We start from the raw sequence: 25,700 nt of genomic DNA on the forward strand, positions 1-25,700 counted from the left end.
AAATTATAAGTTACAAATAGTAACATATTTGAGTTTCAATCTAAATATATATTTGTTTTTGTATTTTAGAACCAAACATGCAGCGGAAAGTACTATTAAATGAGTGCACAACCCATCCGTCCTAGTCTAACATATACGAAATAACGTTAATTATATTTCACGTAAGAAATATATAGTAAAATAAAATAGGTGTTCCCTTAACATGTAGCAGTCAGCACACTGATCAGTTGCTGAACAATTAATTTTTCTTTAAATGAGGTATGTATCTGCTCAGATATATTTGCAAGGCTATAACAAAAAACTACCTTGATCAATTTAAAATCACATGGAAACTAGATACAGATAAAAATATGGTGTTAGCAACCGTAAAAAGTTGAAATGAATTACAGCAATCATATAAAACCAAAATGCTTTCCGGCTAAATGTAAAAAGATGAACAAAACCTTGCCCATTCCAGTTTCATGATATAAAAACATAAAATACTGCTTAATAATTCTCCTCAATGGTCAAGGCAAGCATTTAGCAAGAACGACATAAATTATCCATTGCTATCACACCTGGTTGCCGCCACCACCACCCCTTGTACGTCCTCCAATACGTCCCCTACCACGGCCATAACCCCTATTTCCACCTCTGCCCCTTTCATAACCACCAGCTCTGACTCCATCATAACCTGCACCTCCGCCTCTTCCACCCTCATACCCTGCACCTCCGCCTCTTCCCCCTTCATAACCTGCACCTCCACCTCTACCACCATCATAACCTGCTATATTATTGCAAATGTTGAAACCGATCAGTAAACAATGATATTGATCCCAAGCATTAGCATAAACTAAAAAGAATATAAAACTAAGTAGCATACATCAAAAAGAAGAAAAAAGAAGAGCCACAAAGAGAAGCTATTAACAACAAAAGAGACTTAGTCCCATAACAAGCACCAGAATGAAACTCAGCAAATCAGTCCTTCAAACAATCCAAAATGAATAAGTCCTCATATTAAATTAATCACCAGCACAAGCAATGATCTAAGAATCGAATCGAGTAAACTTACTACGATACCCCCAACCTCTGCCTCGCCCACCTCCTCGGCCTCGATTTGTATACCCACCATTATCTGAAAAGATATGAACACAATCAAAAAGAAGAGGGGAGGGGGAATAATTAAAATGAGAGTTTTAGCATCAAAACATTAACCAACAGAATATCCTAGTTGAAGTTCATACCTTGATAATACCCACCCTGGTAATAACCATATCCACCTTGATAATTTCCATAACCACCTTGATAACCATAACCACCCCTCCCCCAATTCCTTCCTCTGCCTCTCCCCCGTCCCCGTCCTCGACCTCGACCACGGCCATAAGAGTCTAGAGGAACAAATTAGACTAGATGAATAAAGACTTCAATTTATAGCATAGATAACACATTAGTGTTTCATTATATACATAAGGGATTACCTTCATTTACAGCATTATACGGAGCAGGTGCTTGCTTTACCAGTTGCTGTTGATAATTGAATTGTGGTTTTGGTTGTTCCACATTAAGTGGAGCTTGATACCTATAAACAAAATCATATCTAGCTTAAAATTTGTTCCTTGCAATCCATTATAAGAGGAGTAATTCAACTCAATGAGAAGATTGGAAATAAAATTCTCCTAGTTCTTTAACAACTTACCCTGGAGAGTTTTTGTTTAATTCTCTAGTTGATAAGGTGATTGAGATCATAGAGACATGACGAGTCATTTCAACACTGCATTGAATGTTGATGTTCAGAAACTCTACCACCCATACATAAAAAGATGCATTTGCAGAAAAGGTTAAAACTTTTAACTTACGGTACAAGACCCTCTTCAATCGGTTCCCACACATCTGTTATGCTGACCGAGCTGATGGCAGTATCTTGGTGCAGCTGAGAAATCCTCTTCTGTTTAATAAGGTAATTCAATTAGGGAATAATAAAATGTAGCCCCAAAGTATTACACTTCTAATAATTTAACTCTTTTCTGTAACTTGTGGCAACCATTTATATACTGGTCTGGGAGCTTCGTGAATGTTCTTTCATCAATTAAAAGTAACTATAGAGTTACTTGCAACACTTTGATATCTTCAACTCTTTTATTGGAAAGATATACTAGATTTTCATTCCCATAATTGTCAGGGTACATTCGCCAAGAGCAAAAGAAATATCTTGCAAAGAAATTTGACCTTTAAAATCTCTGCAATGGCAACTGTCTTGCTGATTGCTTGTCCCATAGCCTTCAAGACAATCTCTCTTGCATGTTTTTCCTGTACGAGTTACAACATATGGAAACAAAGAAAAACGGGAGTCATAAAACAAATCACAACTACTTTCTAGTAGAATTAGATAAAAACAAGTTATGAATATTGCAAATCATTTGTAGTCACAAGCACAAGAACAATACAAAGTACATGTCATATTGAAAAACTTGCAGCAAAGAAGTCAGTCATAATTCAACCACAAACAGTCACTTGAAGAATCAGTTGATAATATTACAATCTTGCAATGGCATTTACTAAAGAAACAGAAGACAGTGAGATAGTAAGCATCAACTAGCACCAAATGGTAAGAACACACGTCTAAGGAGGCTATGCCCAGGTGAGAAGAAGACCAATAGAAGCCTCGGCGCAAGAATGCGATAAATAATACAGTCCAAATAAAATGTTCAATAAAGATCAAATTAACTTTACAGATGAAAGGATTAAAAATGTGGCTTTTAATACAGTTCAAGAGCAACATTATTCGACATAGTCAATCCCACACAGCAGGATAATATATGATTATTGTAGTCAGTTCAAAATTTGCTAGAATAAGTAGGTTAACTAAAGAAAACAATATCAGGTCTGCTAAGTTTACAAACACAAACTGGTAAGCCCACCTAAAAAAAGTTAAAAAATGAAGCTGTATTTTATGTTTAAGAAGAGAATTTAACGTAAAAGTTGTGTGCATTTATGAATTGCATTAAAAATATAAAAAAAATCGTTGTGCATGTTTGACTAATACAAGAAAAACTACAGAATCACAACATAAAAGGACAAAATCAGACGATTTGGAGACTTACTAAATTATGACAATTTCACTTCTCATTTGGTATATTTCTTAATATATTGGATTCTTTTGATTTTAGCTAATTCTACAAGACAAATTCCTAATTTGAAGCTTCGAATAATTCCCTGCCATGTTTAAGGATCATCTAGGTGTGTAACTCTTTTTCATTTATGTTTTAACTCAGTTAGAAATGTGACATCTAGAGAATCACAATCATTTAAAATGACCTCTGTATCTTAACTCTAGTAAATATTCCCATTAACAAATAATGTTCAATTATTTAGTATTTTATCCTCTCAAAAATACAACTAAGACATTAACTAATCCATAATTGAATTTTGCATCAGGACCTCCTAGTGGTTTCTTCCCCCTCCCACAATATCAGTAGGACATGAAAGGAGAGTGTGTGGTTCAAAGCCTCAATTCTGCACTCCGCCCCTTCCCCATCCCAAGTGGAGGTTTTGTGGGCTTCCCAAAGCCTGACTATGTTTCTACTTTAAGAAAATACAAAATTCAGACACCACGCAATTTCCCCAGGATTCTAGAATTCCACTAGCTGCCACTTTTTAATCAGGATGCAGGAAAACAGCATAGAAGCAACAAAATAGGGAATTCTAAAATAATGAAAAATCTTCTAAAATATAAAAATAAAGACATTAACCAAAATATATATTTCAACGATACCACATTTGAACAATGTACCACCCGATCGACACAGCCAATCCATCAAACAATACAAAATAACTTCAAGATGAAATTTTCTTCCACTTAATCATTCCTCCATTGACTCATCCAAACAATGGTAATAATGCCCACGTTTTTGATACTATGATCAACTCAATACGCAGAAGCTTTTTCTCTGCACTTAGTCTGATGAAATCTTAAACAATAATAAAGGGAACCTTTATCCACGTCATTGCAATCAAGGGTTAAAATACCAAACAGATATTGCAGAATGACCTTAATCACGGAATAGAGACCAGTCCCAACATAAACCTCGTCAACTGAAAGTCAAGTTCACAATCACCTTGGCGAACGCCCAACGACTTAGAACACTCCAAAACCACAACTCATAAACAACACAGAAATAACGAAGTAAATACACAGATAAACAAATAAATAGCAAAAATAACACAGATGCGTTTTGAATTAGAAAAATCGTCGATTCATCGAATTGAAGCCAGAATGCAGGGAAGAACGGAACATGCATGAAATCGAGGAGAATGCAGGGGACCTGAAGAAGAGAGGAAGCATAGGTGATGTAGTTTCTGATGGCGCCTTGTGTGGTGATTCGGATCTCATTCTCATTGATGGGGGATTCAGGCTTCGGTTTTTCAACCTTTTGGTACCTATCCATGGCTATTTGGGAAGGGAAAGAAGGGGAGAGAGAAAAAGAGAAGAGAAAGAGATTGGTAAATGAAACCCTAACCCTAAAACCCTAGGAAAAAGAGAAGTGATAAAGAGGACATAGCAGGGGAATGAGTGTGGGAGTGTGAAACCGCAGTTCTCAGCTTTAGATTTGGATTTGGATTTGGATTTGGGCTTTGTAGAGAGTTCTTAGTAACTCTCCTCTGGTTTGAACGTGCTCTACACGTATCCCTTTAATTCGTTTCTCTAATTTTTCTTTTTTATTTTTATGTATTTCGGCTTTTTTTTTTTATGAGATAGTAGTTAGATAGGCTTTATTTTTATGTTTTCAGGTGATATTAAATAAGTAGTGAAAATTTGAATTTATTTTGTGTTTGTAATAATTTATTATTAGTTGTAATTTTTTAAATGGTCTATTAATCTACAATGAATTAATTTTTATCTTATTGGATTAAAAAATATCTTAGAGAATAAAAATAAATAAAAAGATAAAAAAAATAAATGACTATTTTAATGTTTGAAAATTTTATAAAATGAGCTAAGAAATTAAAGAAATAGAATTAATGGTCATCAAAAATTTCAATTTTCACGTGAGCTTAAAAACAAAGTATATATATATATATATATAACAACCTTCTATCATAATGCTTTGTGAGCATTAAGTGTGCGAGTCAAAGTTTGGAATACATAATTTTGGAAGAATTTGAGTTTTTATTGGAAATTAAGTTTTTTAATTTTTAGACATTTAAGGTCTATGCGATTTTTAGTCAATATCTATATACGTGTGACACTATTAAGTTCAGAATACACAATTTTAAAATTTGAGTTTGTATTGGAAATTAAATTTTGAGTAAATTATCTTTTTTATCCATAAAAGTTGAAGATGTTGACATATTTACTCATAAAAGATGAAAATTACTATTTGTATTTATGAAAGATTGGCTTTTGCAAACAAAATTACCCAAATTCTAAATAATTAAATAAATTTTTTAAACTATTTTTGGTGAGTCTCATTCTTTTCAATTCTTCATCTATAGCTCTCTTCTTATGTCACAACTCACCCAAAGTTAAAACATTTTACTCCAATTTGTTTTCCAATCATTCACTTGGAGAAAGGAGAAAAATTAAAAGAGGAGAGGAAAGGGAAAAGGTAAAGGCGCGAAAAATCACTGCCGCCATTGTCGTCGTCACGGGTTGACGAGAAATTGAGGCAGAGGTGTTGAATTTGAGAGAGAGAGAGAGAGAGAGAGAGAATGCGAAAGGGGTTGAAGATTGCGAGGAGATGGCAATGACAGAGGTACTCCCGCAGTGGTTTTCGTCGCGGCTGAAAGAGGCCATCGCCGAGCTGCTCTCCTCCCTATATCGCTGCTGCTGCAACCACCTTCTCCATGCTCTGGCATGACTTTGCGGGCTGAAGATCACGAGGAGATGGCAACAATAGAGATGCTCCCACAGTGGTTTCCGTCGCAACTGAAGGAGGCTACCACCGAGCTACTCCCCTCCCTACGTCACTACTACTGCAACCACCTTCTCCATGTTCTGTCATAACTCTGTCTTTATTGTGAAAGAGAACAAGAAGGGTCATTGGGTCTAGTAATAGTAGTGCCTCTCAAGGAGACAACCTTCTTCAGCGATTATAGTGGCGAAACATGGACCTTACTGCCTCTGTTTCTTTCTGTATCTCGCTCATCTCTTTGTCCCTAAATTTGATGAATGTTTTATTCCTTTTGTTTTCAAAATAATCTGAATCTTTTGTGGTTGTTGTTGAATTTGAAGATTTTGATGTAATTGAATTTAAAATAAAAAATTTTGAGGTGTTGGTAGTGGCGATGGTGACTATGAAAAAGAAGGCAGTGGTGGTGAATGCAAGGTAAGCGCTAGTGTAGTTGTGAGATTAGAGGGTAATTTGGAAATTTTATTTAATTATTTAGGATTTAGGTAATTTTTCTTGCAAAAGCCAATCTTTCATGGGTACAAATGGTAATTTTCATCTTCTATGAGTAGATATGTCAGCATTTTTAACTTTATAGGTATAAATGATAGTTTACTCTTAAACTTTTTAAACATTCAAGGTCTATGCGATTTTAATTAGTCAATATCCATGTATGTGTGACACTATTAAGTAAATGTCTAACGTGCCACATTAATGCCTCATCAGTTGATAACAACCAAGAGATAACACTTAGAGCATCTCTAAACTTTTATTTTGATTTCATTTTATTTTGGGATCCACACAATACCACATAAGTATTTGTGGGATCATATATCATAAAAATTAATTTAAAACTCAATGTGAAATTCGTTACTCCGATCCAATGCTTAATTTTATTTCAATTTAACAATATTACATAACAAAATTATAATGTTCATTTAATGGATTTAACGGATATACAAATAGTATCCTTTTACTAGTCTTTCTTTAAAATGATATAGTTTTTCTTTATTGATACTAGTATCATTGTACCTAATGCAAGTTTCAATTTCAAATCAGTTTAGTTACTGTAAAGTCAAAATTGATATCCAAAAAAATCTCATTAGAGTTGCTCTTATTATAGTAATTTTGAGACAACTTGAAAAATTCATCAAATAAATCTATAATATCTATATTAATATTATATAATCTAATCATGTAACATCGACGTGTTGCTTCCATGTTTTTCTCCAACATTGATTATTACATTGCTTTTTTTTTCTTATCTCTTCCTCTAATTAATGCAATTTGAATCTCTTCTGCTTTCTAGTTTCTTTTCTATTTTTGTTTCTCCTATTTTGAATTCCACTAAAACATTAAACTCTTTCACCAACCCTTCTATAGTTATCTTCATGTAACTCTCTATTCCTCTAGTATCACAGACACCAACATATAGGTAGCATTTGTTTTGAGATACTGAGACAGAGACTGGGAGACTGAAACTCAATATCATGTGTGTTGGTTCAAAGACTGATACTAAAATTTCTGTCTCTGTACCCAAAATTTCAGTATTTCAGTACCTCCAAAAAGTAGAAAAACAGGGGACTAAAATTTTTAGAGATGGAGACTGAAACTTTAATAACATTTTATATCTAAAATACTTTCATTTCAATTAATTAATTTCAATTTTATCCTTTGTACAAATTAAATTAAAATTTCATTTTTGTTTCAATTTCTGTCTCCCACATTGCACCAAACAAAATATTGAGATTTATTTCAATCTCTGTCTCTTAGTCTCTGTCTCTCAGTCTCAGTCTTTCCGTCTTTATCTCTCCATCAAATGCTACCGTAGTGATGAAATAGTCCTTCCAACTATCATAATGATTTTTTCCAAATTATTTTTTGAGATTCGCCTCTAGCTATTCTTCCCACTCCAATTGAAAAAAATAGGATTTCTGTAGAATTTAGGAGATGCACTCAAGTAGTCAAAGCTTTAGAACTAATCCTTAAAATGTGATTAACATCTCCTCTAAAATATCAAGCTCTTCCTTGGTTAGTTAGAGTTTTACCATGCATTAATGTACAAAAGGAAACATTTAGATCTCTGGGACCATTTCCAATTCAACAAATGTGTTCAAATAGACCTTGTAGGTTTGAATCAAGGATTCAAAACTTTATAGGTAGAGGTTACTGAAAATTTTCCACCATCAATGTATTTTCATCTTTCATATTGTCTTTCTCATATTGTTTAAGAGGGAGCATTGTAGTTATTTTTTTGAATTATGATTGCAGGTAAATTTCTTTGAGTTTCTTAATATTCTAGTTACCTTTATCATAAGTCTACTCCCAAACTAAGCAATTGGTGTCAATATCTGATCTAGAGTGAGGTGTTTGATGTCCCCTACATTTTTAACCCAATTGTCATTCCAGAACTTAGTTGTATAGCCATTTCCAATAAATTGGATTACATTATCTTAAAGCACCGATAAAAGCTTTAAGAGCTCCTTCCATAGAATGGAATTCAAACTCGTAGTATTCACACACAAGAACCTTAACCCAAATAAGGTTTGGATTCTCTATGATATTCTATAGAATTTTAAGGAAAAATGCATCATTTGTAGCAAGCCAACCTTCTAAACCCTATTTCCCTTCATGTTTTGGGAGACATAAAGTTTTTCAACTTAGAAGGTGCATTCTCTTATGGTCAAATTCATCCTTTCAAATAAAGCTTTACTGTAATTTTTACACATTGTTGTATATCCCTTTAGGCACTCTTTAATGTTGTATTTGATATTTATAAAGTTAGATTTAGGACTGATGTAACTAGAGTTAGTCTCCTTGCTAGTGATAAACACTTGGATTTCCAACCATTGAGCTTGTTTTGGACTCTTCTAATTACATCTTTAAACTTATCTTTTCCCTCTTCTAGCATTGGTGACAATGGCCTCTAGATATCTGCCCAACTCTCTCTGTTCTCTATAATCAGCAATATTACAAAACTTCTTTCTCATGATAGTCGCTATCCCTTTAGAGAAAACAATAGATATATTTTCACTATTTTCAATCTAGAAGTTTTGCAATAAGTATCCATGGTCCTGTTGATGTTGTGTGTAAGAATTCCATTTTGTAGTAAAATAATTTTCGGGTAATCTGTGACTGAAATTCGTAGAATTTGAGAATCACGATTTACTTTGTTTTAGCAAGGTGGGCCCAGATAAAAAATAAATTAAATAACTAAATAATAAATAATGTTAGTGATAAATACAAGGATAGCAATAAATGTTTGTAATTAATAACTATTAGTTATCTATATAACAATGGTATAGTGGAAGAAACATATCCTACATGGCATTTTCTGGGAATTTTGAATTTTTTTTAAATTGAAAATTATCACCTCAGGGTCCCACTTAAAGCTCATACTAGGTTGTCATCTCTCTCTTCTATTATTATCCTGAATGTTGCCTCTTCGATATCTTCTTCTTCTCTCTCATTGAAACCCCATTCACCTCTTCCACTTTTCCCAGATTCATCTCTTTGCGTCTTCTTTCTCTTTTCTTTGGGATCAGTCTATCCACCTCTGCCATCTTTTGCCTGCTCTTGTTCTTCTGCCCTTTCTTTCATTTTTTCCTTATTCTTCCTCTTCTCTGTTCTTCGATGGTTTCTCCGTCACCGGCGACGTCTCTACTGTCGGTGGTGTCCACAACCTCACAGAGCGTGAGTCCTTGCTCGGCCGGTCGCGCTCCTTGGGGATTCCGTATCTCCGCTAAAGATGGACGTTTTTTGGCATCGATTCCGATCTTGACGGTGCGAGAGATTCAATGGCTGTTAACGGGAGCCGATCCGCGAGGTGGTTTTGGTATAGTGGAAGAAACATATCCACAACCTCATAGAGTTTGAGTCCTCCTTCGACCGCTCGCGCTTCTTGGCCATTCCGTGTCTCCGCTCAAGATGGAAGTTCTTTGGGGTCGATTCCGATCTCGACGGCATGAGAGATTCAGCGGCTGTTAACGGGAGCCGATCGGCGAGGTGGTTCTGGTCTTTTTTCAGGTCGCACAGGAACTACATGTCGCACAAGAGGTCATTTCTCTTTTTTTCCGATGTTTGTCACTTTCTGTGATTTTGATTTGTTCTATAGTTCGTTTGTTTTTTAAGTTTGTGGAGGGGTTTTTGTTGTCTTATTTTTGCCCTTCATCTGATTTTGGTCCTTTTTCAGGCGCACAGGAACTACAGGTCGCACAAGAGTTCGTTTCCCTTTTTTTCCAATGTTTGTGGCTTTCTGTGATTTTGGTTTGTTTTATGATTTTTAAGTTTGTGGAGGGGTTTTGTTGTGTTATTTTTGCCCTTCATCTGATTATCATTTCTTCTTGGTGTAGTTTGGTTTGATATTTGAGATTGTCTATGATCAGTGTGATAGTGTTGAGTTTATTCAATTAAAAGTTTATTTGGAAGAGGGTTTTTATTTTAAATCACTATTTTGATTCTCTGTGTTCTATGATAAATTTTATTTTATTTTTTGTGTTTGGAAATCGTTGGAGTTTTTTTATTTTGGTTAATTTTGAGTTTTATAATTTTCTGTGTAGTTTTTTAATAGTTTGTTTCATTGTTATTAGGTTGAGACCAGAGTGCAGAGTGCAGAACTCTTGGGAAGTTTTTTGTTGTGTTATTGAGGTATTTGTGACTAAATTTTTTTTTAGCTCAATTGTGCCATCATTTTTGAATTACTGTGCAACTGTATGATTTGGACTATTTGCTACTGATTTGATATTGTACATGTCAATACTGCTGTTTGTTAATTTGCTACTGATTTGGACTATTGCTTACCTAGCTTATTCAACGGCTGTTAACGGGAGCCGATCGGCGAGGTGGTTCTAGTCTTTTTTCAGGTTGCACAGGAAGTACAGGTCGCACAAGAGGTCATTTCCCTTTTTTTCCCGATGTTTGTGACTTTCTGTGATTTTGATTTATTCTATAGTTCGTTTGTTTTTTAAGTTTGTGGAGGGGTTGTTGTTGTCTTATTTTTGCCCTTCAACTGATTCTGGTCTTTTTTCAGGTTGCACAGGAACTACAGGTTGCACAAGAGTTTGTTTCCCTTTTTTCCCAATGTTTGTGACTTTCTGTGATTTTGGTTTGTTTTATGATTTTTAAGTTTGTGGAGGGGTTTTTATTGTGATATTTTTGCCCTTCATCTAATTATCATTTCTTCTTGGTGTAGTTTGGTTTGATATTTGAGATTGGCTATGATCAGTGTGATAGTGTTGAGTTTATTCAATTAAAAGTTTATTTGGAAGAGGGTTGTTATTTTAAATCATTATTTTGATTCTCTGTGTTTTATGATAAATTCTATTTTATTTTTTGTGTTTGGAAATTATTGGAGTTTTTTATTTTGGTAAATTTTGAGTTTTATAATTTCCTGCGTAGTTTTTTAATAGTTTGTTTCATTGTTATTAGGTTGAGACCAGAGTGCAGAGTGCAGAACTCTTGGGGGAGTTTTTTATTGTGTTATTGAGGTATTTGTGATTAAATTTTCTTTTTAGCTCAATTGTGCCATCATTTTTGAATTACTGTGCAATTGAATGATTTGGACTATTTGCTACTGATTTGATATTGTACATGTCAATACTACTGTTTGTTAATTTGCTACTGATTTGGGTTATTGCTTACCTAGCTTACTGAGCAATTTCATGTTGAATGGGTCTTCAACATCTCTATTGGTGGCTAAGTTTTGGGTGGACACTTATTAGCTGCTGGGTTCCACTATTTTGATTCTCTGTGTTTTATGATAAATTCTATTTTATTTTTTCTGTTTGGAAATTGTTGGAGTTTTTTATTTTGGTTAATTTTGAGTTTTATAATTTCCTGCGTAGTTTTTTAATAGTTTGTTTCATTGTTGTTAGGTTGAGACCAGAGTGCAGAGTGCAGAACTCTTGGGAAAGTTTTTTGTTGTGTTATTGAGGTATTTGTGACTAGATTTTCTTTTTAGCTCAATTTGTGTGTGACAATTTATGTGTTGGTTGTAAATGTGGTTGGTTTATTAGCTGTTTGTTCCTTTTAGATTAATATTAAATCATTCTCAATTTAACTTTAGACTTTATCTTTTTTCCAAGATGGTTGTTTGATCTTCTATTTTTGGTATGTATCTTAATTTGAACGGGTTTATTGTGTCTGGTTTTTGGTGTTATTGTAAGCATCAAGCTTATGTCTTCTTTGGTCTTTGGATTTTTTTAGAGTTGGGGGTTTTGTCTTGATTTTTATCTGGGTATCTGTTTCTTTTTGTGTCTGTTAGTTAGTGCCATTACGGAAAAATTTTGTTGCATCCATTTGTTTAGACGTTTATAAGTTCTTGTTTTGCTTTGGCTGATTTTCGATGTTTATATCGTGTATGACGTTGATTATGAAGATGAACATTAATTGTTACTCCTGCGGTTTGGATTTTTTACAATTGTGGCTTTATTTTTTTTATTGTTTATTTGGTTCTTTCCGCGTTGATAATTTTTGATGGCTGGAAAAATGTGTTTTGCAAGAAATTATTTGAATTTTATTTTGAATTTAGTACTGTGTAATTGTGTTTAGTTTATCTCCTCTGAATTTTTGTCGGTCTATTTTTTATTATTTATTATTTTATATCAGTTAAATGTTTTGTATCCTTTATTATTTTGATTGGTCGATTGGGAGGTTGAACATGGATAGGATAAGAAAAAACATATAAAGGTCAATGTTGTTGGCTTGCCACTATTATCACGTATAGTGTTGTTATGCTAATGTATATATTTTGATGTCTTTGTTTTCCATGTGTTCTTTGATAATTTTGGGTAGATTACTGATATTTTTGGGTAGAAAATTGATATTTACTGTTGTTGGTTACAGAGGTTGTGTATTGCTTACGTAGCTTACTGAGGAACTTCATCTCGAATGGGTCTTCAACATCTCTATTGGTTGCTAAGTATTGGGTGGACACTGATTAGCTGCTGGGTTCCGAGAAAAATAGTTTCTAGCAGCAAGTTAAGTTAAATCATTTTTTTCATATCTATTTTTAGGAAAATTGTTCAAACTTTGATACAATGAAACAATATCGTATTATTCTTAGTCACTATTCAAACACATTGTGTCTTGATGATTGTTGGAGTTTACACATTTTGTTTGTATTTTAATTTCAATTAATTTACATATTCGTGTTTTTTGGTGTTACTATTAGTATGAAGTTCATGCCTTTTTATGATTTTCGATTTCTGTTGTGATTGTGGTTTTTGTCTTGGTTTTCTTGTGATTGTTTTTTTTTCTCTCGACTATTTCCCGTGGTTAAAAAAAATTGTCTATGTGTCATATTGGTTGAACTTTACTTTAAATCTGCTATTGTGTAATTGTGCTAATTTTGTATATGCTCTTGATTTAAGTGAATATGTGAAGAAGTGGGTTTTCTTTTAGTGCTAATTCTATATATGTTCTTGATCTGAGTGTTAAATAAGTTCGAAGGTGCATGTTATTTTTTATTTTCATAGTCACTGTGGTTAATTGTGTGTTGATTTTGATTTTTTTTCTAATGGTTTGAACTGTTGCTTTGTATCGCTAATAGTGTGTGTGTGTGTGTGTTTTTTTTTTTTGTTCCATTTTTACGAGGTTGAGACCAACGTGCAGAACTCTTTAGGAAGTCAAAGAAGTATTACTTTATTTTTCCAAACGAACGCCTCTTTGATGCAGATGATTTTAAAGAATCCTGGGTTTTAGAGTTTTCAGGTGTTTTATTTATTGGCTGTTTGTTCTTTTTAGCTTAATATTAAGTCCGTTTATTTTTAATTGTAGATGTTATCTTTTTTTCTTGGTGGTTGTTTGATCTTCCATTTGTCGTATGTATTCTAATTTGAGAGGGTTTATTATGTGTGGTTTTTGGTGTTACTATGAGTATCAGGTTTATGTCTTTTTCGATATTTTGATTTTATTTGAGAGCTGCGATTTTTGTCTTGATTTTTTATTTGTTTGTGTGTTTCTTTTTGTGTGTGTTAGTTATGGCCGTTGGGAAGATATTGTGTTGCATCCACTTGTTTAGAGGTTTACAAGTTCTTGTTTTGAGTTGGCTGATTTTTCAATGTTTATATTGATTATATTGTTGATTATGAAGATGACCATTAATTGTTACTCCTGTGGTTTGCTTTTTTTAGGATTGTGGTTTTTATTTTTTTTTTGTGGGTATTTGGTTCTTTCCGCTTGGATAGTTTTGGGTAGCTGGAAGAATGGGTCTTGCAAGGAATTATTTGAATTTTATTTTGAATTTATTACTGTGTAATTGTGTTTACTTTACTTCGGAATTTTCGTCAGTTTGTTTTTTACTATTTATTATTTTATATCAGTTAAATGTTTTATATCTTTTAATACTTTGATTGGTAGATTGGGAGGTTGACCAAGGATATGATAAGAAAAATTATTTGAAGGTCAATGGTGTTAGCCTACCATTGTTCATCATGTATGGTGTTTTTATGCTAATGTATATATTTTGGTGTCTTTCTTTTTGGTTGTGACTGAGTTATTTGTGGACGAACAGATTCGCTGCACTACCTGCAACCTTGCTCACCTTTTCAGAGAATCTCTCTTTTGGCTGTTATACTCTCTCTCGTGTCTGTGTCATCTGCTTTGGTCCAAATTGTTGTGGTTGTAGTGCTATCTCAAATGGTTAAGGTGATGTATTTTCCATATATTCTTTGATAATTTTGGGTAGATTACTGATATTTTTGAGTAGAAAATTGATATTTATAGTTGTTGGTTATAGAAATTGTGTATTGCTTACGTGGGTTACTGAGGAACTTCATTTTGAATGGGTCCTCAAAATCTCTATTGGTGGTAAGTATTGGGTGGACATCCATTAGCTGCTGGGTTCGGAGAAAAATATTTTCTAGCACCACCTTAAGTTAAATAATTTTTCTTCGTATTTATTTTTAGGAAAATTGTTCAAACTTTGATACAATGAAAGAATCTTATGTTATTCTTGCTTACTATTCAAACACATTGTGTCTTGATGATTGTTGGAGTTTCCAGACTTTGTTTGTATTTTAGTTTCAATTGATTTTCTTATTTGTGTTTTTGGTGTTATTATTAGTATGAAGTTCATGCCTTTTTTCTACTTTAAAAATTTTTTGATTGTGATGTTTTTTTTTCTTGTGGTTGTTTTTTTTTCTTTTTCTGTTCTCCACTATTTTGCGTAGTTGGAAAAAATTGACTATGTTTCATTTTGGTTGAATTTTATTGTAAATCTGCTACTGTGTAACTGTGCTAATTTTATATATGCTCTTGATTCAAATGAATATGTGAAGAATTGAGTTTTCTTTTAGTTCCAATTTTATGTGTTCTTGATTTGAGTGGTATACAATTTCGAATGTTCATGTTACTTTTTTTTCCACAATCAGTATGATTAATTGTATGTTGATTTTAGTTTTTTTTTTCTAATTATTTGAACTGTTGCTTTGTATTACTAATACTATGTTTTTTTTCTTTTTTTTTTGTTTCTTGTGGTTAGTGGGTCTAATATTACTCTTTGGTCTAATACATGAATGAAAAGTTTATTTAGTTACTTTAAGATCAGAGGATTTTTCTTGTCTCTTTGTATATTTTGTATAATTCTTTATTTTCTTCTTTTTGATATGCTCATGTGATTATGGTTTACTGCTTTATGAGATTTGGTTTGTTTATAATGTCTTCCAATTTTTTCAAGAAAATGATTTTCCCAAAGTATAACAGTATACTTATTTTGTTTTGTCTGTTTTATTTTTTTTTATTTTATTTTTCATGCTAAGTGATGTCTTTGTTTATTTTTTATAAGTGATCTCTCTTCTTTTTGTTTTCTAACTCTTATATATGTAAATTTATATTTTAAATAATTCTAGAATCTAATTCTTAGGTTCAGTTGAGTGTGCTGTTTGGTATGCAATAACTCTATATACCTATATTGACTTGTGTACTCTTGTTATATGGATTTGGTAGAAGTTAATAGTCTATATGTGGGAGGTCTATTATGAGGTAAAAGGATTCAGTTTGCTATGGGTGGGCTGTAGGGTAATTTATCACTGTATATTAGTATGAGATTTGTTGAAATGTCTCTTTTTTCAATTGAGGTAGGACTAAATGGTGACTCAATATGTTTTCTCTCTCAATATGAATTTAATTTAATATTTTTATTATTTATTTAATTTATTCTACTTATTGTTTTTGCACATTGTTTGCTTTGGAGGAATATGAGGTAGAAGAAAGTGTAACAAGACAGAATGGGTGGAAAATAAAATTTCTTATTGTTTGGTTTAGGGGAGGAAATAAAAAAAAGGAAAACAAAATGAGTTGGAGTCCATGTAACTCTTTTATCTTCATTCATTCATGACTTGAAAATAGGTAAAAAATGTCACAACAATATCAAGATGAGAACTTTGTGCTTTATTTGACAGAGCTGTTAAAATTTTTAAGTTTATTCTATTTGAAATTTTAAAATACATCTCTCTTGTTATTTAATTTTAAGAAATACTTTGTTAGATAAAATATTAGTTAAAAAATGGAGTAACTTATTTATTTTAGGTTTTTCTCACCCTACATAATTCACGTGTGTTGACTGCTTTCTATAGGTTTTGGTTGTTTGTTGTGATGGTTGATGTGATGACTGACGTGATTGAGATGGCAGTTGTTATTTCCAAGTATAATTTGCTTTTTATGTGTTATTACTAGGTGCTATATATGTCAAGTCAATTTTTTTGGTGTAGGAAGTTGGGGGCAACTTGTGACTTTTCATTCTTTTGTGTTCTTTTAGATTTATCACTCTATATTAGTATTAAATTTGTTGAATCGTCGCTTTTTTCAATTGAGGTAGGACTAAATGGTGATTCAATGTGTTTTCTCTCTCAATATGAATTTAATTTAATATAGTTATTATTTTTTTAATTTATTCTACTCATTGTTTATGCACATTGTTTGTTTTGGAGGAATATGAGGTAGAAAAAAGTGTAACAAGACAGAATGAGTGGAAAACAAAATTTCTTACTGTATGGTTTAGTGGAGAAAATAAAAAAAAATGAAAAAAATTGAGTTGGAGTCCATGTAACTCTGTTCTCTTCATTCATTCATGACTTGAAAATTAGTGGAGAATGTCACAATAATATCAAAATGAGAACTTTGTGCTTTATTTGATAGAGCTGTTAAAATTTTTAAGTTTATTCTATTTGAAATTTTAAAATACCTCTCTCTTGTTATTTAATTTTAAGAAATACTTTTTGTTAAATAAAATATTAGTTAAAAAATGGGATAACTTATTTATGTTAGGTTTTTCTCACCCTACATCATGGATCATGTGTTGATTGCTTTTCATATGTCTTGGTTGTTTGTTGTGATGGTTGATGTGATGACTGACGTGATTGAGAGGGCAGTTGTTATTTCCAAGTAAAATTTGTTTTTTATGTGTTATTACTAGGTGCTATATATGTCAAATCAACTTTTTTGGTCTAAGAAGTTGGGGGCAGATTGTGATTTTCTCTTGTTTTGGATTTTTTTAGATTCTATGTATAGATTGCATCTATCTAATCACTAAGCCAATGAACTATAATTTACTTGATATATTAATATTAAATTAATATAATATATATATATAGATATACTGTTACTATCTATACTAGAACTACATTATCTAAGAAATTATATTGGATTTGATTTATAAGTTAACAATGATATTCTAACTATTTTCTATTGATTGTTATATATTTAGGTTGAATGTTTAATTGATTTATTTGAGAATATTTTAATGTTCTTTTGATATTGCTGCTCTTTTTATTTCCATTCTATTTGTGATTGATTACTCTAATTGATTTGTTGATTGATATATTTATGTTTTGTTTATTTTTTTTTTAATTTTTTCTTTCCATGCATCTGAAATTCTGGGATTTAGTCAGGTGAGATATGCTAATAGATGTCTTTTCCTATTTAGTTTGTTCCCAATGACTACATTGTAGGTGTTTTTGGGTGTGCCTCATATGCATATGCACATATGTTCAAATAGATTAGATGTTAGTGGGTTTTAGGGTATACTATTCTATTACTTTATAATTATTATGATTCAATGAGATTTGTTGGAATGTGTCCTTTCTTATTTAATTGTTGCGCAGGGAGGATAGCATAAGTGTTCTTGATTGTGGTAGCTGGATATGTGTGTGATAGGTAATAGATGATGTATGCTATGTGATACATGTTTTCCCACCCTTTCTTTGAGGTATTCAAATTTAAATTCAAATATTTTGGTAATTTGTTAGCTTGTCTATAAAAAAGACTCCTTGGTTATATAGTTCAATGCACCTCATTCCTTCTCTGAAATCCCTTGTTTTTGGTTTCTATTTATCTTTTTAGTTTTCTCTATTTTGTTTGGTGGTTGAGCCAATGCCTCCTCCATTTGATTCTATCTCTAAGATCCACCCTCCAAGGGAGGCATGGAGACTCAAAGTTAGGGTACTAAGAACTTGGATTGTTCCTTCTTTTGGAAATCATGATGTTGCAAATTCAATGAAAATTGTTCTTGTTGATGGAGATGTGAGTGGCTGTTCAATGTTGGTCTTAGGTTGATTTTATCTACGGTTTTCTTTCATCTTTTGTTGTTTTCGTTGTAACTGTTTTTTGTTTTTTAAATTTGTTGTTGTTTTCTTGTGCAGTCTAATAAAATACAAGCAACTGTTAAGAAGCAGCTCATAAATAGGTTTAAAGAGAGTATTATTGAGGGTCAAACATACCGAATGTCATATTTTAGTGTTGTTCCAAACCAAGGCAATTATAGAGCAGCAGAACATGAGTTTAAGTTGGTTTTTCTTAACCGTACAACTATTATTCCTGTACCTGTCGATGATATCCCAAAGACATGTTTCAGTTTCTGTCCGTTTGATGAGCTCTTGAAAATGACGGAAGATTATGTTTACTTAGTTGGTAGGTGATTTTAAATCTTCTTTATGCCCTTCATTTTTTTTTGTTTCAGTTTATTGCCTTTTTTCTTAGCTGATTTTTTATGGGAGTGTGCACTTTTGAACTGTGATTTTATTGATGTTTATTTTTTTGGATACATGTTATTGGTTTGCTAACTTCTGTTGGTGAAGAGAAAGAGTATGTGAAAGATGCAAAAGTGATGAAGATGATCATTCTTGAGTTATCTTCAAAAGAGTTATTTTTTTTTCTGCCTGATGTTGATTGTATTTTGTATTGATTAACTATTATTTATGTTAAGCACTGGTCTTTTAGTTTTTATTGGTGTTTTATGTTGAATTGTTAATGGATCTAAGTTTTTTAATAAATATTTTTTTTCAGGTTGACAATACGCTGTGCTTTGTTTGGGGAGTACGTGGATGAAGTGCATCATTTCTTATGTTCTAGCTATATGGAGCAACCAGTTGTTGTGATCTAACTTGCCAAAGTTAAATTCTTTAGGGGTAGTCAATATTATAATGTTTAGGCTTTCCAATTTCTTCTGAAATTTCTTTGCTTTATGTTTAGTTTCCTATTTTTAACTACTTATTTATTTATTTATTTCTTTATTTATTTATCTATTATTTATTTAGCTGGGTGTTTTGTAGGACAAGTTGATCTTCAAAATGTTATGCATGCTACTCGGCTGTTCTTTAATCCAGATTTGTCTGAAGTAGTTGATTTCAAAAACAGGTTATTGGATAGTATCTTATTAGATGAATTGTTTAGTTGATTGATGTTTTTGTTTATAGTTTTAACTTGGTTAATGTAATTTCAGTTTATTCTCTTTATTTGTGTTTTAAGTTTTGTTGATACTGTTTCTTTTTTTTAAATTGATTTTTCCTTTTTTCCTTTAATTCTTCTATGATGATTAGTATGATTGGCCAAGGTATCAATGGAACATAGCCATTGTTTATTGCTAATGAGGGCAAGGGTGTTTCATTGAAAGATGATTTTATGCGACTTACTAGAAGATGCACTATTGACGAACTTCATGATAACAACGAGGTTTATTGGGTTTTTTCCATGTCTTTGGTCAATTTTGACTTAGATGTCCTTTCATGAAAAATTTATACGAAGTTTATGTTTTCCATTCATATCTCAATATTTATTTTTTATATTATCCTTTTGTGATTTTTGGTTTTGTGAGATCTATTGTGGATGAGGGACCTTGGTGGTATTCAGCTTGTGTTTGTGGGAAGTCAATTCAGCCTCAAGATGGTGCATATTATTGTGATTTTTGTCAGCACTATGTTACCAATGTGACTCCTAGGTACGTTGTGTTTATTCCTTTATGTGTAATATTCTTTTCTTTTTTCTTTCTTTTTCCTGCTGTTGTTTATTCTCCTTGTTTCATTTTCCTAATTACAGTTTTTTTTGTTGTTTTTTGTTTTTGTTTTATTAAATTTTTTATTGGGTAATTCTTTGATGGTCAGATATAGGATCAAAATAGCTGTTGAGGATGATAATGGAAAAATCATGTGCTGATCTGTTGTTGAGTTTAATAGTGACTGAGATCTGTTTCTGCCATGTATAATTGTTTGTTGAGTGTGTTTGAGTGTGTATTTCGTCCTTGATTCTTCTAAGAACCATGTTTTTCAAATTATTTCATAGGTTGTTTGTGGAGATAGTTATCCTGTGATGTTCCAGCAATTGTTGGGGAAAAAATTGCTCCTTAAGATAGATACCAAGAGTGTTGGTGCAGACAAGTATTTTGGAACTTTCCGTGTGAGAAGAGTTTGTGATGATGCTGCTATTATTTCCATGTTTTAGTTGCCTAACTATGATGCGGATGATGAGCGTACTCCATTGAAGGTTGCATCTACAAACTCGTGTTTTTTATTTTCTTTAGTATTTTTTATTGTTTCTTATTGTTTTTTTCCAATTGATTTTCTTTTATTTATTTATTCTTTTTTTTAATAAATTGTGTTTAGGATGGTAAGTTGGGAAAGATCCCTTCAAGTGAGGATGAACATATTGTTGACAAGAGAGAGCCCTGTGAGGTGCTGGATGAGGGTATCATTGCTGATGGAAATTGTTCAAATATGAAGACAAACTGCTGGCCTTTGATTGATTTTCTTGGTGAAAAGGGTGCTGAAGTTCCTGGATTGGATGATATAAGTACTGAAATTGATATTGTAAAAGAGGCAGGGAAAAATGTTGATGATGGTGTACTTGTTGATAGGGAGTGCAGTCTGGAAATTGAGGGCTTTTTGAATTCTCCTCCCGTGAAAACTACGGTAATTTGTTTATTGGAATTGAATTAAATAAGAATGTGTTGCTTGGTTAAATTACCTATTCTTTTCCATGAATTATGGAGAATAATTAATTTAATTTGGCTGGAAAACTAACATGATTTGTCAATCTATATGGTTTTGTGTTCTCTGCTGTTTACATTTATTCAGCCATTCTATTCTTTTGCATTGTAGGGTGTACTTTCTGCTGTTCTTGATGGATCCCCTGTTCATGTGATCAAGAAAGAGACTGCTTCCAATCCTCCCAGGGGTAGAAAAGTTAAGAGAAATCTGAAAAAATCTTTTGATGATGTTGCCGGTGAGGAACTTGGCCCAACTTCCAAGGTTCTCAAGAACCATGATGTTTGAGATGTTAATAGAGCTGCCGGTGTTGTTGTAAAATAGTTTATTAATCTAAGAAGTAGTTAACTTATATGCACTGAATCCAATGTTTCAATCAGATGTGAAGATGCTGTCTGTGTCCCATCCATTTTTTTGAGCTGTGTCCAAAGACTAGCATGGTTTCGTAGTATCGTTTTGTTTTTTTGTACTTTGCTAGGGATTGTACACAGTGTCCTATGTAAATGATGTGATATGGGCAGGTTTTGGATTCTAGGTTATTTTAAAATTTGCACCTATGCAGTTTATTTATATATATGTATGTACTTTCTAGGTACAACACTAAATGAAATCCAGCAGCATTTGTATTTATTAGTATATATTAGCATATATTGTATACTTTTAATTTCGTTAAACGTTTTTTTGTAGTTGTTCACAGTATCCTACCAAGATAGTTTTCTTTTCAAATTTCAAAGTGTTGCAGCTCGAAGATAATAATAATAATAATAATAATAATAATAATAATAATAATAATAATAATAATAATAATAATAATAATAATAATAATAATAATAATTTTACAAGATAAACGTGTACCATTACTGCCACTGTCAAACAAGGAATTGTGAGTTATATGTTATTCTTTTAGATAGCTATGTACTAGGTATAATGTGTTGTTAGCTATAGCTGAGATGCTATGGATTGTGACTCACCTTTTTCTATATGTTTTTGTTAGATTAGGATCACATTAATATTAGACATTTAGGTTTTAGATTGTTCCTCTCATTCCTATTGTAGCTTTAATTTATAGATATGTATATATGTGTGTGTTTATATATATGTGTATAGTTTTGTTTGTTGAAGTGATTTGTTAGTATCCTTTCATACAAAAAAATGACTCAAGTGCCATCTTGAAGATTCCTTAATCCATGGTGGTGTATTTATCTTCTATTATTTTTTGTGGGAGAAGTCAAGTTTAAATGTCTCAGTTATATGCTTCTGCAAGATTATATATAAAAGAATTTTTAAAAAGAAAACGAAGTCAAAGATCTCAACACTCACATGCTTCGGGTAAATTTTTTGACATATTTCTCAACTAAATGTTAGATATGGTGTATATTTTGGTGTGCTCATTGTTGTTTGTGATATTTTGTAGGAAATATTGTTGGCGCATTACGTAGCATTACGTCCACAAATATTATAGGTTCTTTTTCTTTTTTAGCTAATGGTTAAATATTGTAGATTTTCATTCCTTTTCACCTATTATATTTGTTGTTGTTACTATGAATTTTTTTATATATGGGCTTTCTTTTTTAGTTTTCTTGTTTTTTATAATTTTTTTTACTATTATCTTGTTTCTTTGTTTATTTGAATGTTCTTTTGATTTATTTTAAATATTGGACGATGTAGGTGTTGATCGAGATGCTAGCGGTCTAACACAAAATTTATTAGCTTCATGTATTATTGTATGTTTGAGTTCTATTTTAATTATGTATAACATAGTCTTATATTTCGTGTATTTATGTACGTTTTATAAGATTTAATTTCATACCAACAACAACAACAACAACAACAACAACAATAATAATAATAATAATAACAACAACAACAGTAGTAGTCGTGGTGATTGTAGTGATGTTTAATTTAATATATCTTGAATATTAGTTTCTTTTATTTTTTTTTTTGTTTAGTATCCTATGGTTAATTTTATTTTTATCTTCTGGGGAGTTCTTTTTTATTTTGTATTGTAAATGATATGTGTGTAATATGTGTTTAAAATATCAAATATTAATTATTCTTACTCCATGATCATTTTTTCCCCAAAAAAACAGATGAATCAGTTATATATGATCCTTCCATAAATTCGTGTAATCCATTTGGTTCTCTGATTGATCATCCTCTTTTCTTGCAAAGTGAGCTCCAAGGTATTTTTTTTTTATAAATTTTGGTTTTGTTCAATGATAATATTTCTTTTTATCGTTCGATTTAATTTGTATGCATTAATTCATTTAATTTATTGATACTAATTTTTCTCGCATATTTATTATTATCTGTTTGATTTTTTCGATTATAAATGTGAAGGTGTGATGCATATTAAATGCATTTATCTATATATAAATATAAATTTATAAATACAAAGGAAATTCAAATATAGGTGATGATAGATAATAAAAATTTTGGTGTTAAATATGATAATCTTTGAATGATTTTTTTACATCATTTTGGTTCATTGTGTTTCTGTAAGCAAAATTTTTATAGATAGTTGTGATTCGTTTTCAATGTGTTTGTGGTGTAAGGTGATTGCATTGATCTTTTCTTTTTTGTTTGAAATTTGTATAGGCTGTCTTGATATTGGTGATGTCGATTACACTTGTTCATTTTGTGAGGCAAACTTTTGGTTGTTAGAGCGTGTTGAAAAATATTCAACAGTAAATCAACCAGTATTTACACTTTGTTGCTCGAAAGGAAAAGTTCAATTATCCTATTTGCAAAGGCCTCCAGAATTATTGTGTAACCTCATAGATGGTCGTGATAATAAGTCTTTGCATTTTAAAAAAAATATCAGATCGTACAATAGTATGTTTGCATTCACTCTCAACACGTTCTTCTGTTCACTATTTTTTCTTTTGCTCTTCTTCTCATATTTTGGTAGCTTGCCTTTCTGTAATTTAATCAACTAAAGTTTTTGCTTCTAAAAATATCGAGTTAATACGTTTATGTGAATGTGCTGAGTTCAAATATCCTTTATGATTATTTTCTTCCTAAAAGTAACATTTTTGTTTGTCTGACATGTTACTGGATATTAATATGAACCAATATAAGATATTATCATATATTTGGATATGCATGTATTATTCAAGGAAACCTTGGTTCTCACTTTAAAAAGAAAAAAAAATAAATATTTGATTTCAAAACAAGGCATGTTTCATACTTGGTTGAATGCAACATCTTATTCTTATTAACTTCTTTTTTTTTATGCTTTTTGTTACCAGGTTTTGAGATCTGGATAGGAGCTAATTTTGGTGATCATCCTGTTTATTAAGCCATATTTAAGGTAACATACTAAAATATTACATAATAACATGAGAGAAGTTCAAATGATAATAACAGAAAACTTTTTTTTATTAATTTTTTTTACCAGTTATTTGATTCTGTTTCATTAAGGTTGTATTGGCTGTGTCAAATTCACTAATTTGGTATTACTATGTTGTATCCAATAAGAAAAAATATTGAACAAATAATTTAATACATTTTTAACACTAAAAAAAAATCATCCTAAAGATAGGAGAAAGTTGCTAATTTGAAACTATTAGGCACCTTATTATTCAAAACTTTGTAACTAAGGATTATGAAATATCTTAATATTTATACTTGGTTACTCTTTTTGTTACCATGCATCGTTATTTTTTTTCCCTGTTCTGGTTTTTCCCAGTCTGGAGGATTATATATTTTCATGCAATACTTTTATTCTTTTTTTTTTGTCTGTCTCTTTTCAAATAGTTGAAACAGGTTTTTTGCGCATTATTTTCCTACGATGAGTCTTGTCGCACGTAGAAATGATCGCAAAAGGTCGAGATTATAGTCTTTTTCTTTTCTATTAAGAATTTCTTGTTATGTATGCTGTAAAGATACTGAGTTGAGTTAATTTAGGCGTTTCTTTGGCACAAGAGAGCATTGACGAAATGATAAAGAAGAAAGAATTATATTTCGTGCATACAGAAGACGGGTACATATTTAGATTAATATATAATTTCTGTTTTTTTATGGCCACGTGATCAACGCATAAATCATATATATCTGAATTAATAAAATTAATGATAAAAAATTAAATGTATGTGATAAGTCTCTTCTTTTTAGGATGATGTTTTGGTTCCAGAGATAATAGTTGCTAGATATGGGGTCGAGCTAAAACATGAAATGTCCTGATTGATCTTTATGACAATTGTATCAAGCTTAAATTAAAAAACCAGGGAAATAAAATCTGGATACCTTCCGATGAAATAGATAAGTTATTTGCTTTCTATAAGTTCAAGAGCATGGTCAAGATCAGTTTAATGTATGTCACAAGTGGCATATTTTTTGTGGCTCCTGTGGATAGGCGAAATAATCCAATTTATATGGATTTTTATGCATTTCATTATGTTAAAGATATTATTGATATATCTTTGTTAAAAGTAATTCAAGATGAGTTGGGTTTGAACTACTTTGATGGATTGGATGATGTTGCATATGGTATAAAAGATAATAGGATGCATGGAAATATGAAAAGGTTAGAGTTTATAGTTTTTCTTTTTTTTTAATTCTTAATTATTCTTAGTTT

The 25,700-nt window shown here is 31.5% G+C and overlaps 2 protein-coding genes across 5 annotated transcripts; one reads left to right on the top strand and one right to left on the bottom strand.

The window, feature by feature from the left end:
• Positions 1–291: 291 nt before the first annotated feature.
• LOC107639326 (uncharacterized) lies at positions 292–4,645 on the bottom strand. Of its 4 annotated transcripts, none has more exons than XM_016342802.3 (8): positions 4,302–4,645; positions 2,206–2,286; positions 1,836–1,924; positions 1,676–1,750; positions 1,458–1,558; positions 1,224–1,367; positions 1,052–1,114; positions 292–766 (listed from the first exon to the last, which is right to left on the bottom strand). In XM_016342802.3, exons 1-8 carry the CDS (start codon positions 4,422–4,424, stop codon positions 552–554), a joined length of 891 nt encoding a protein of 296 aa, XP_016198288.1. In that variant the 5' UTR covers positions 4,425–4,645; the 3' UTR covers positions 292–551. The 4 variants fall into 4 exon arrangements, with proteins under 4 accessions (XP_016198288.1, XP_016198289.1, XP_016198290.1 ...); XM_016342803.3 differs by having other exon boundaries at positions 292–763; positions 4,302–4,640; XM_016342804.3 differs by having other exon boundaries at positions 4,028–4,615.
• Positions 4,646–18,236: 13,591 nt separating this feature from the next.
• Positions 18,237–20,294, top strand: LOC107639328 (uncharacterized). Its single transcript, XM_088484627.1, has 5 exons — positions 18,237–18,386; positions 18,506–18,773; positions 19,415–19,499; positions 19,957–20,079; positions 20,243–20,294. Exons 1-5 carry the CDS (start codon positions 18,237–18,239, stop codon positions 20,292–20,294), a joined length of 678 nt encoding a protein of 225 aa, XP_088340753.1.
• Positions 20,295–25,700: the final 5,406 nt, after the last annotated feature.

This window comes from Arachis ipaensis, chromosome B4 (assembly GCF_059453495.1).
Source record: "Arachis ipaensis isolate K30076 ecotype BB chromosome B4, ASM5945349v1, whole genome shotgun sequence".
Taxonomy (NCBI): domain Eukaryota; kingdom Viridiplantae; phylum Streptophyta; class Magnoliopsida; order Fabales; family Fabaceae; genus Arachis; species Arachis ipaensis.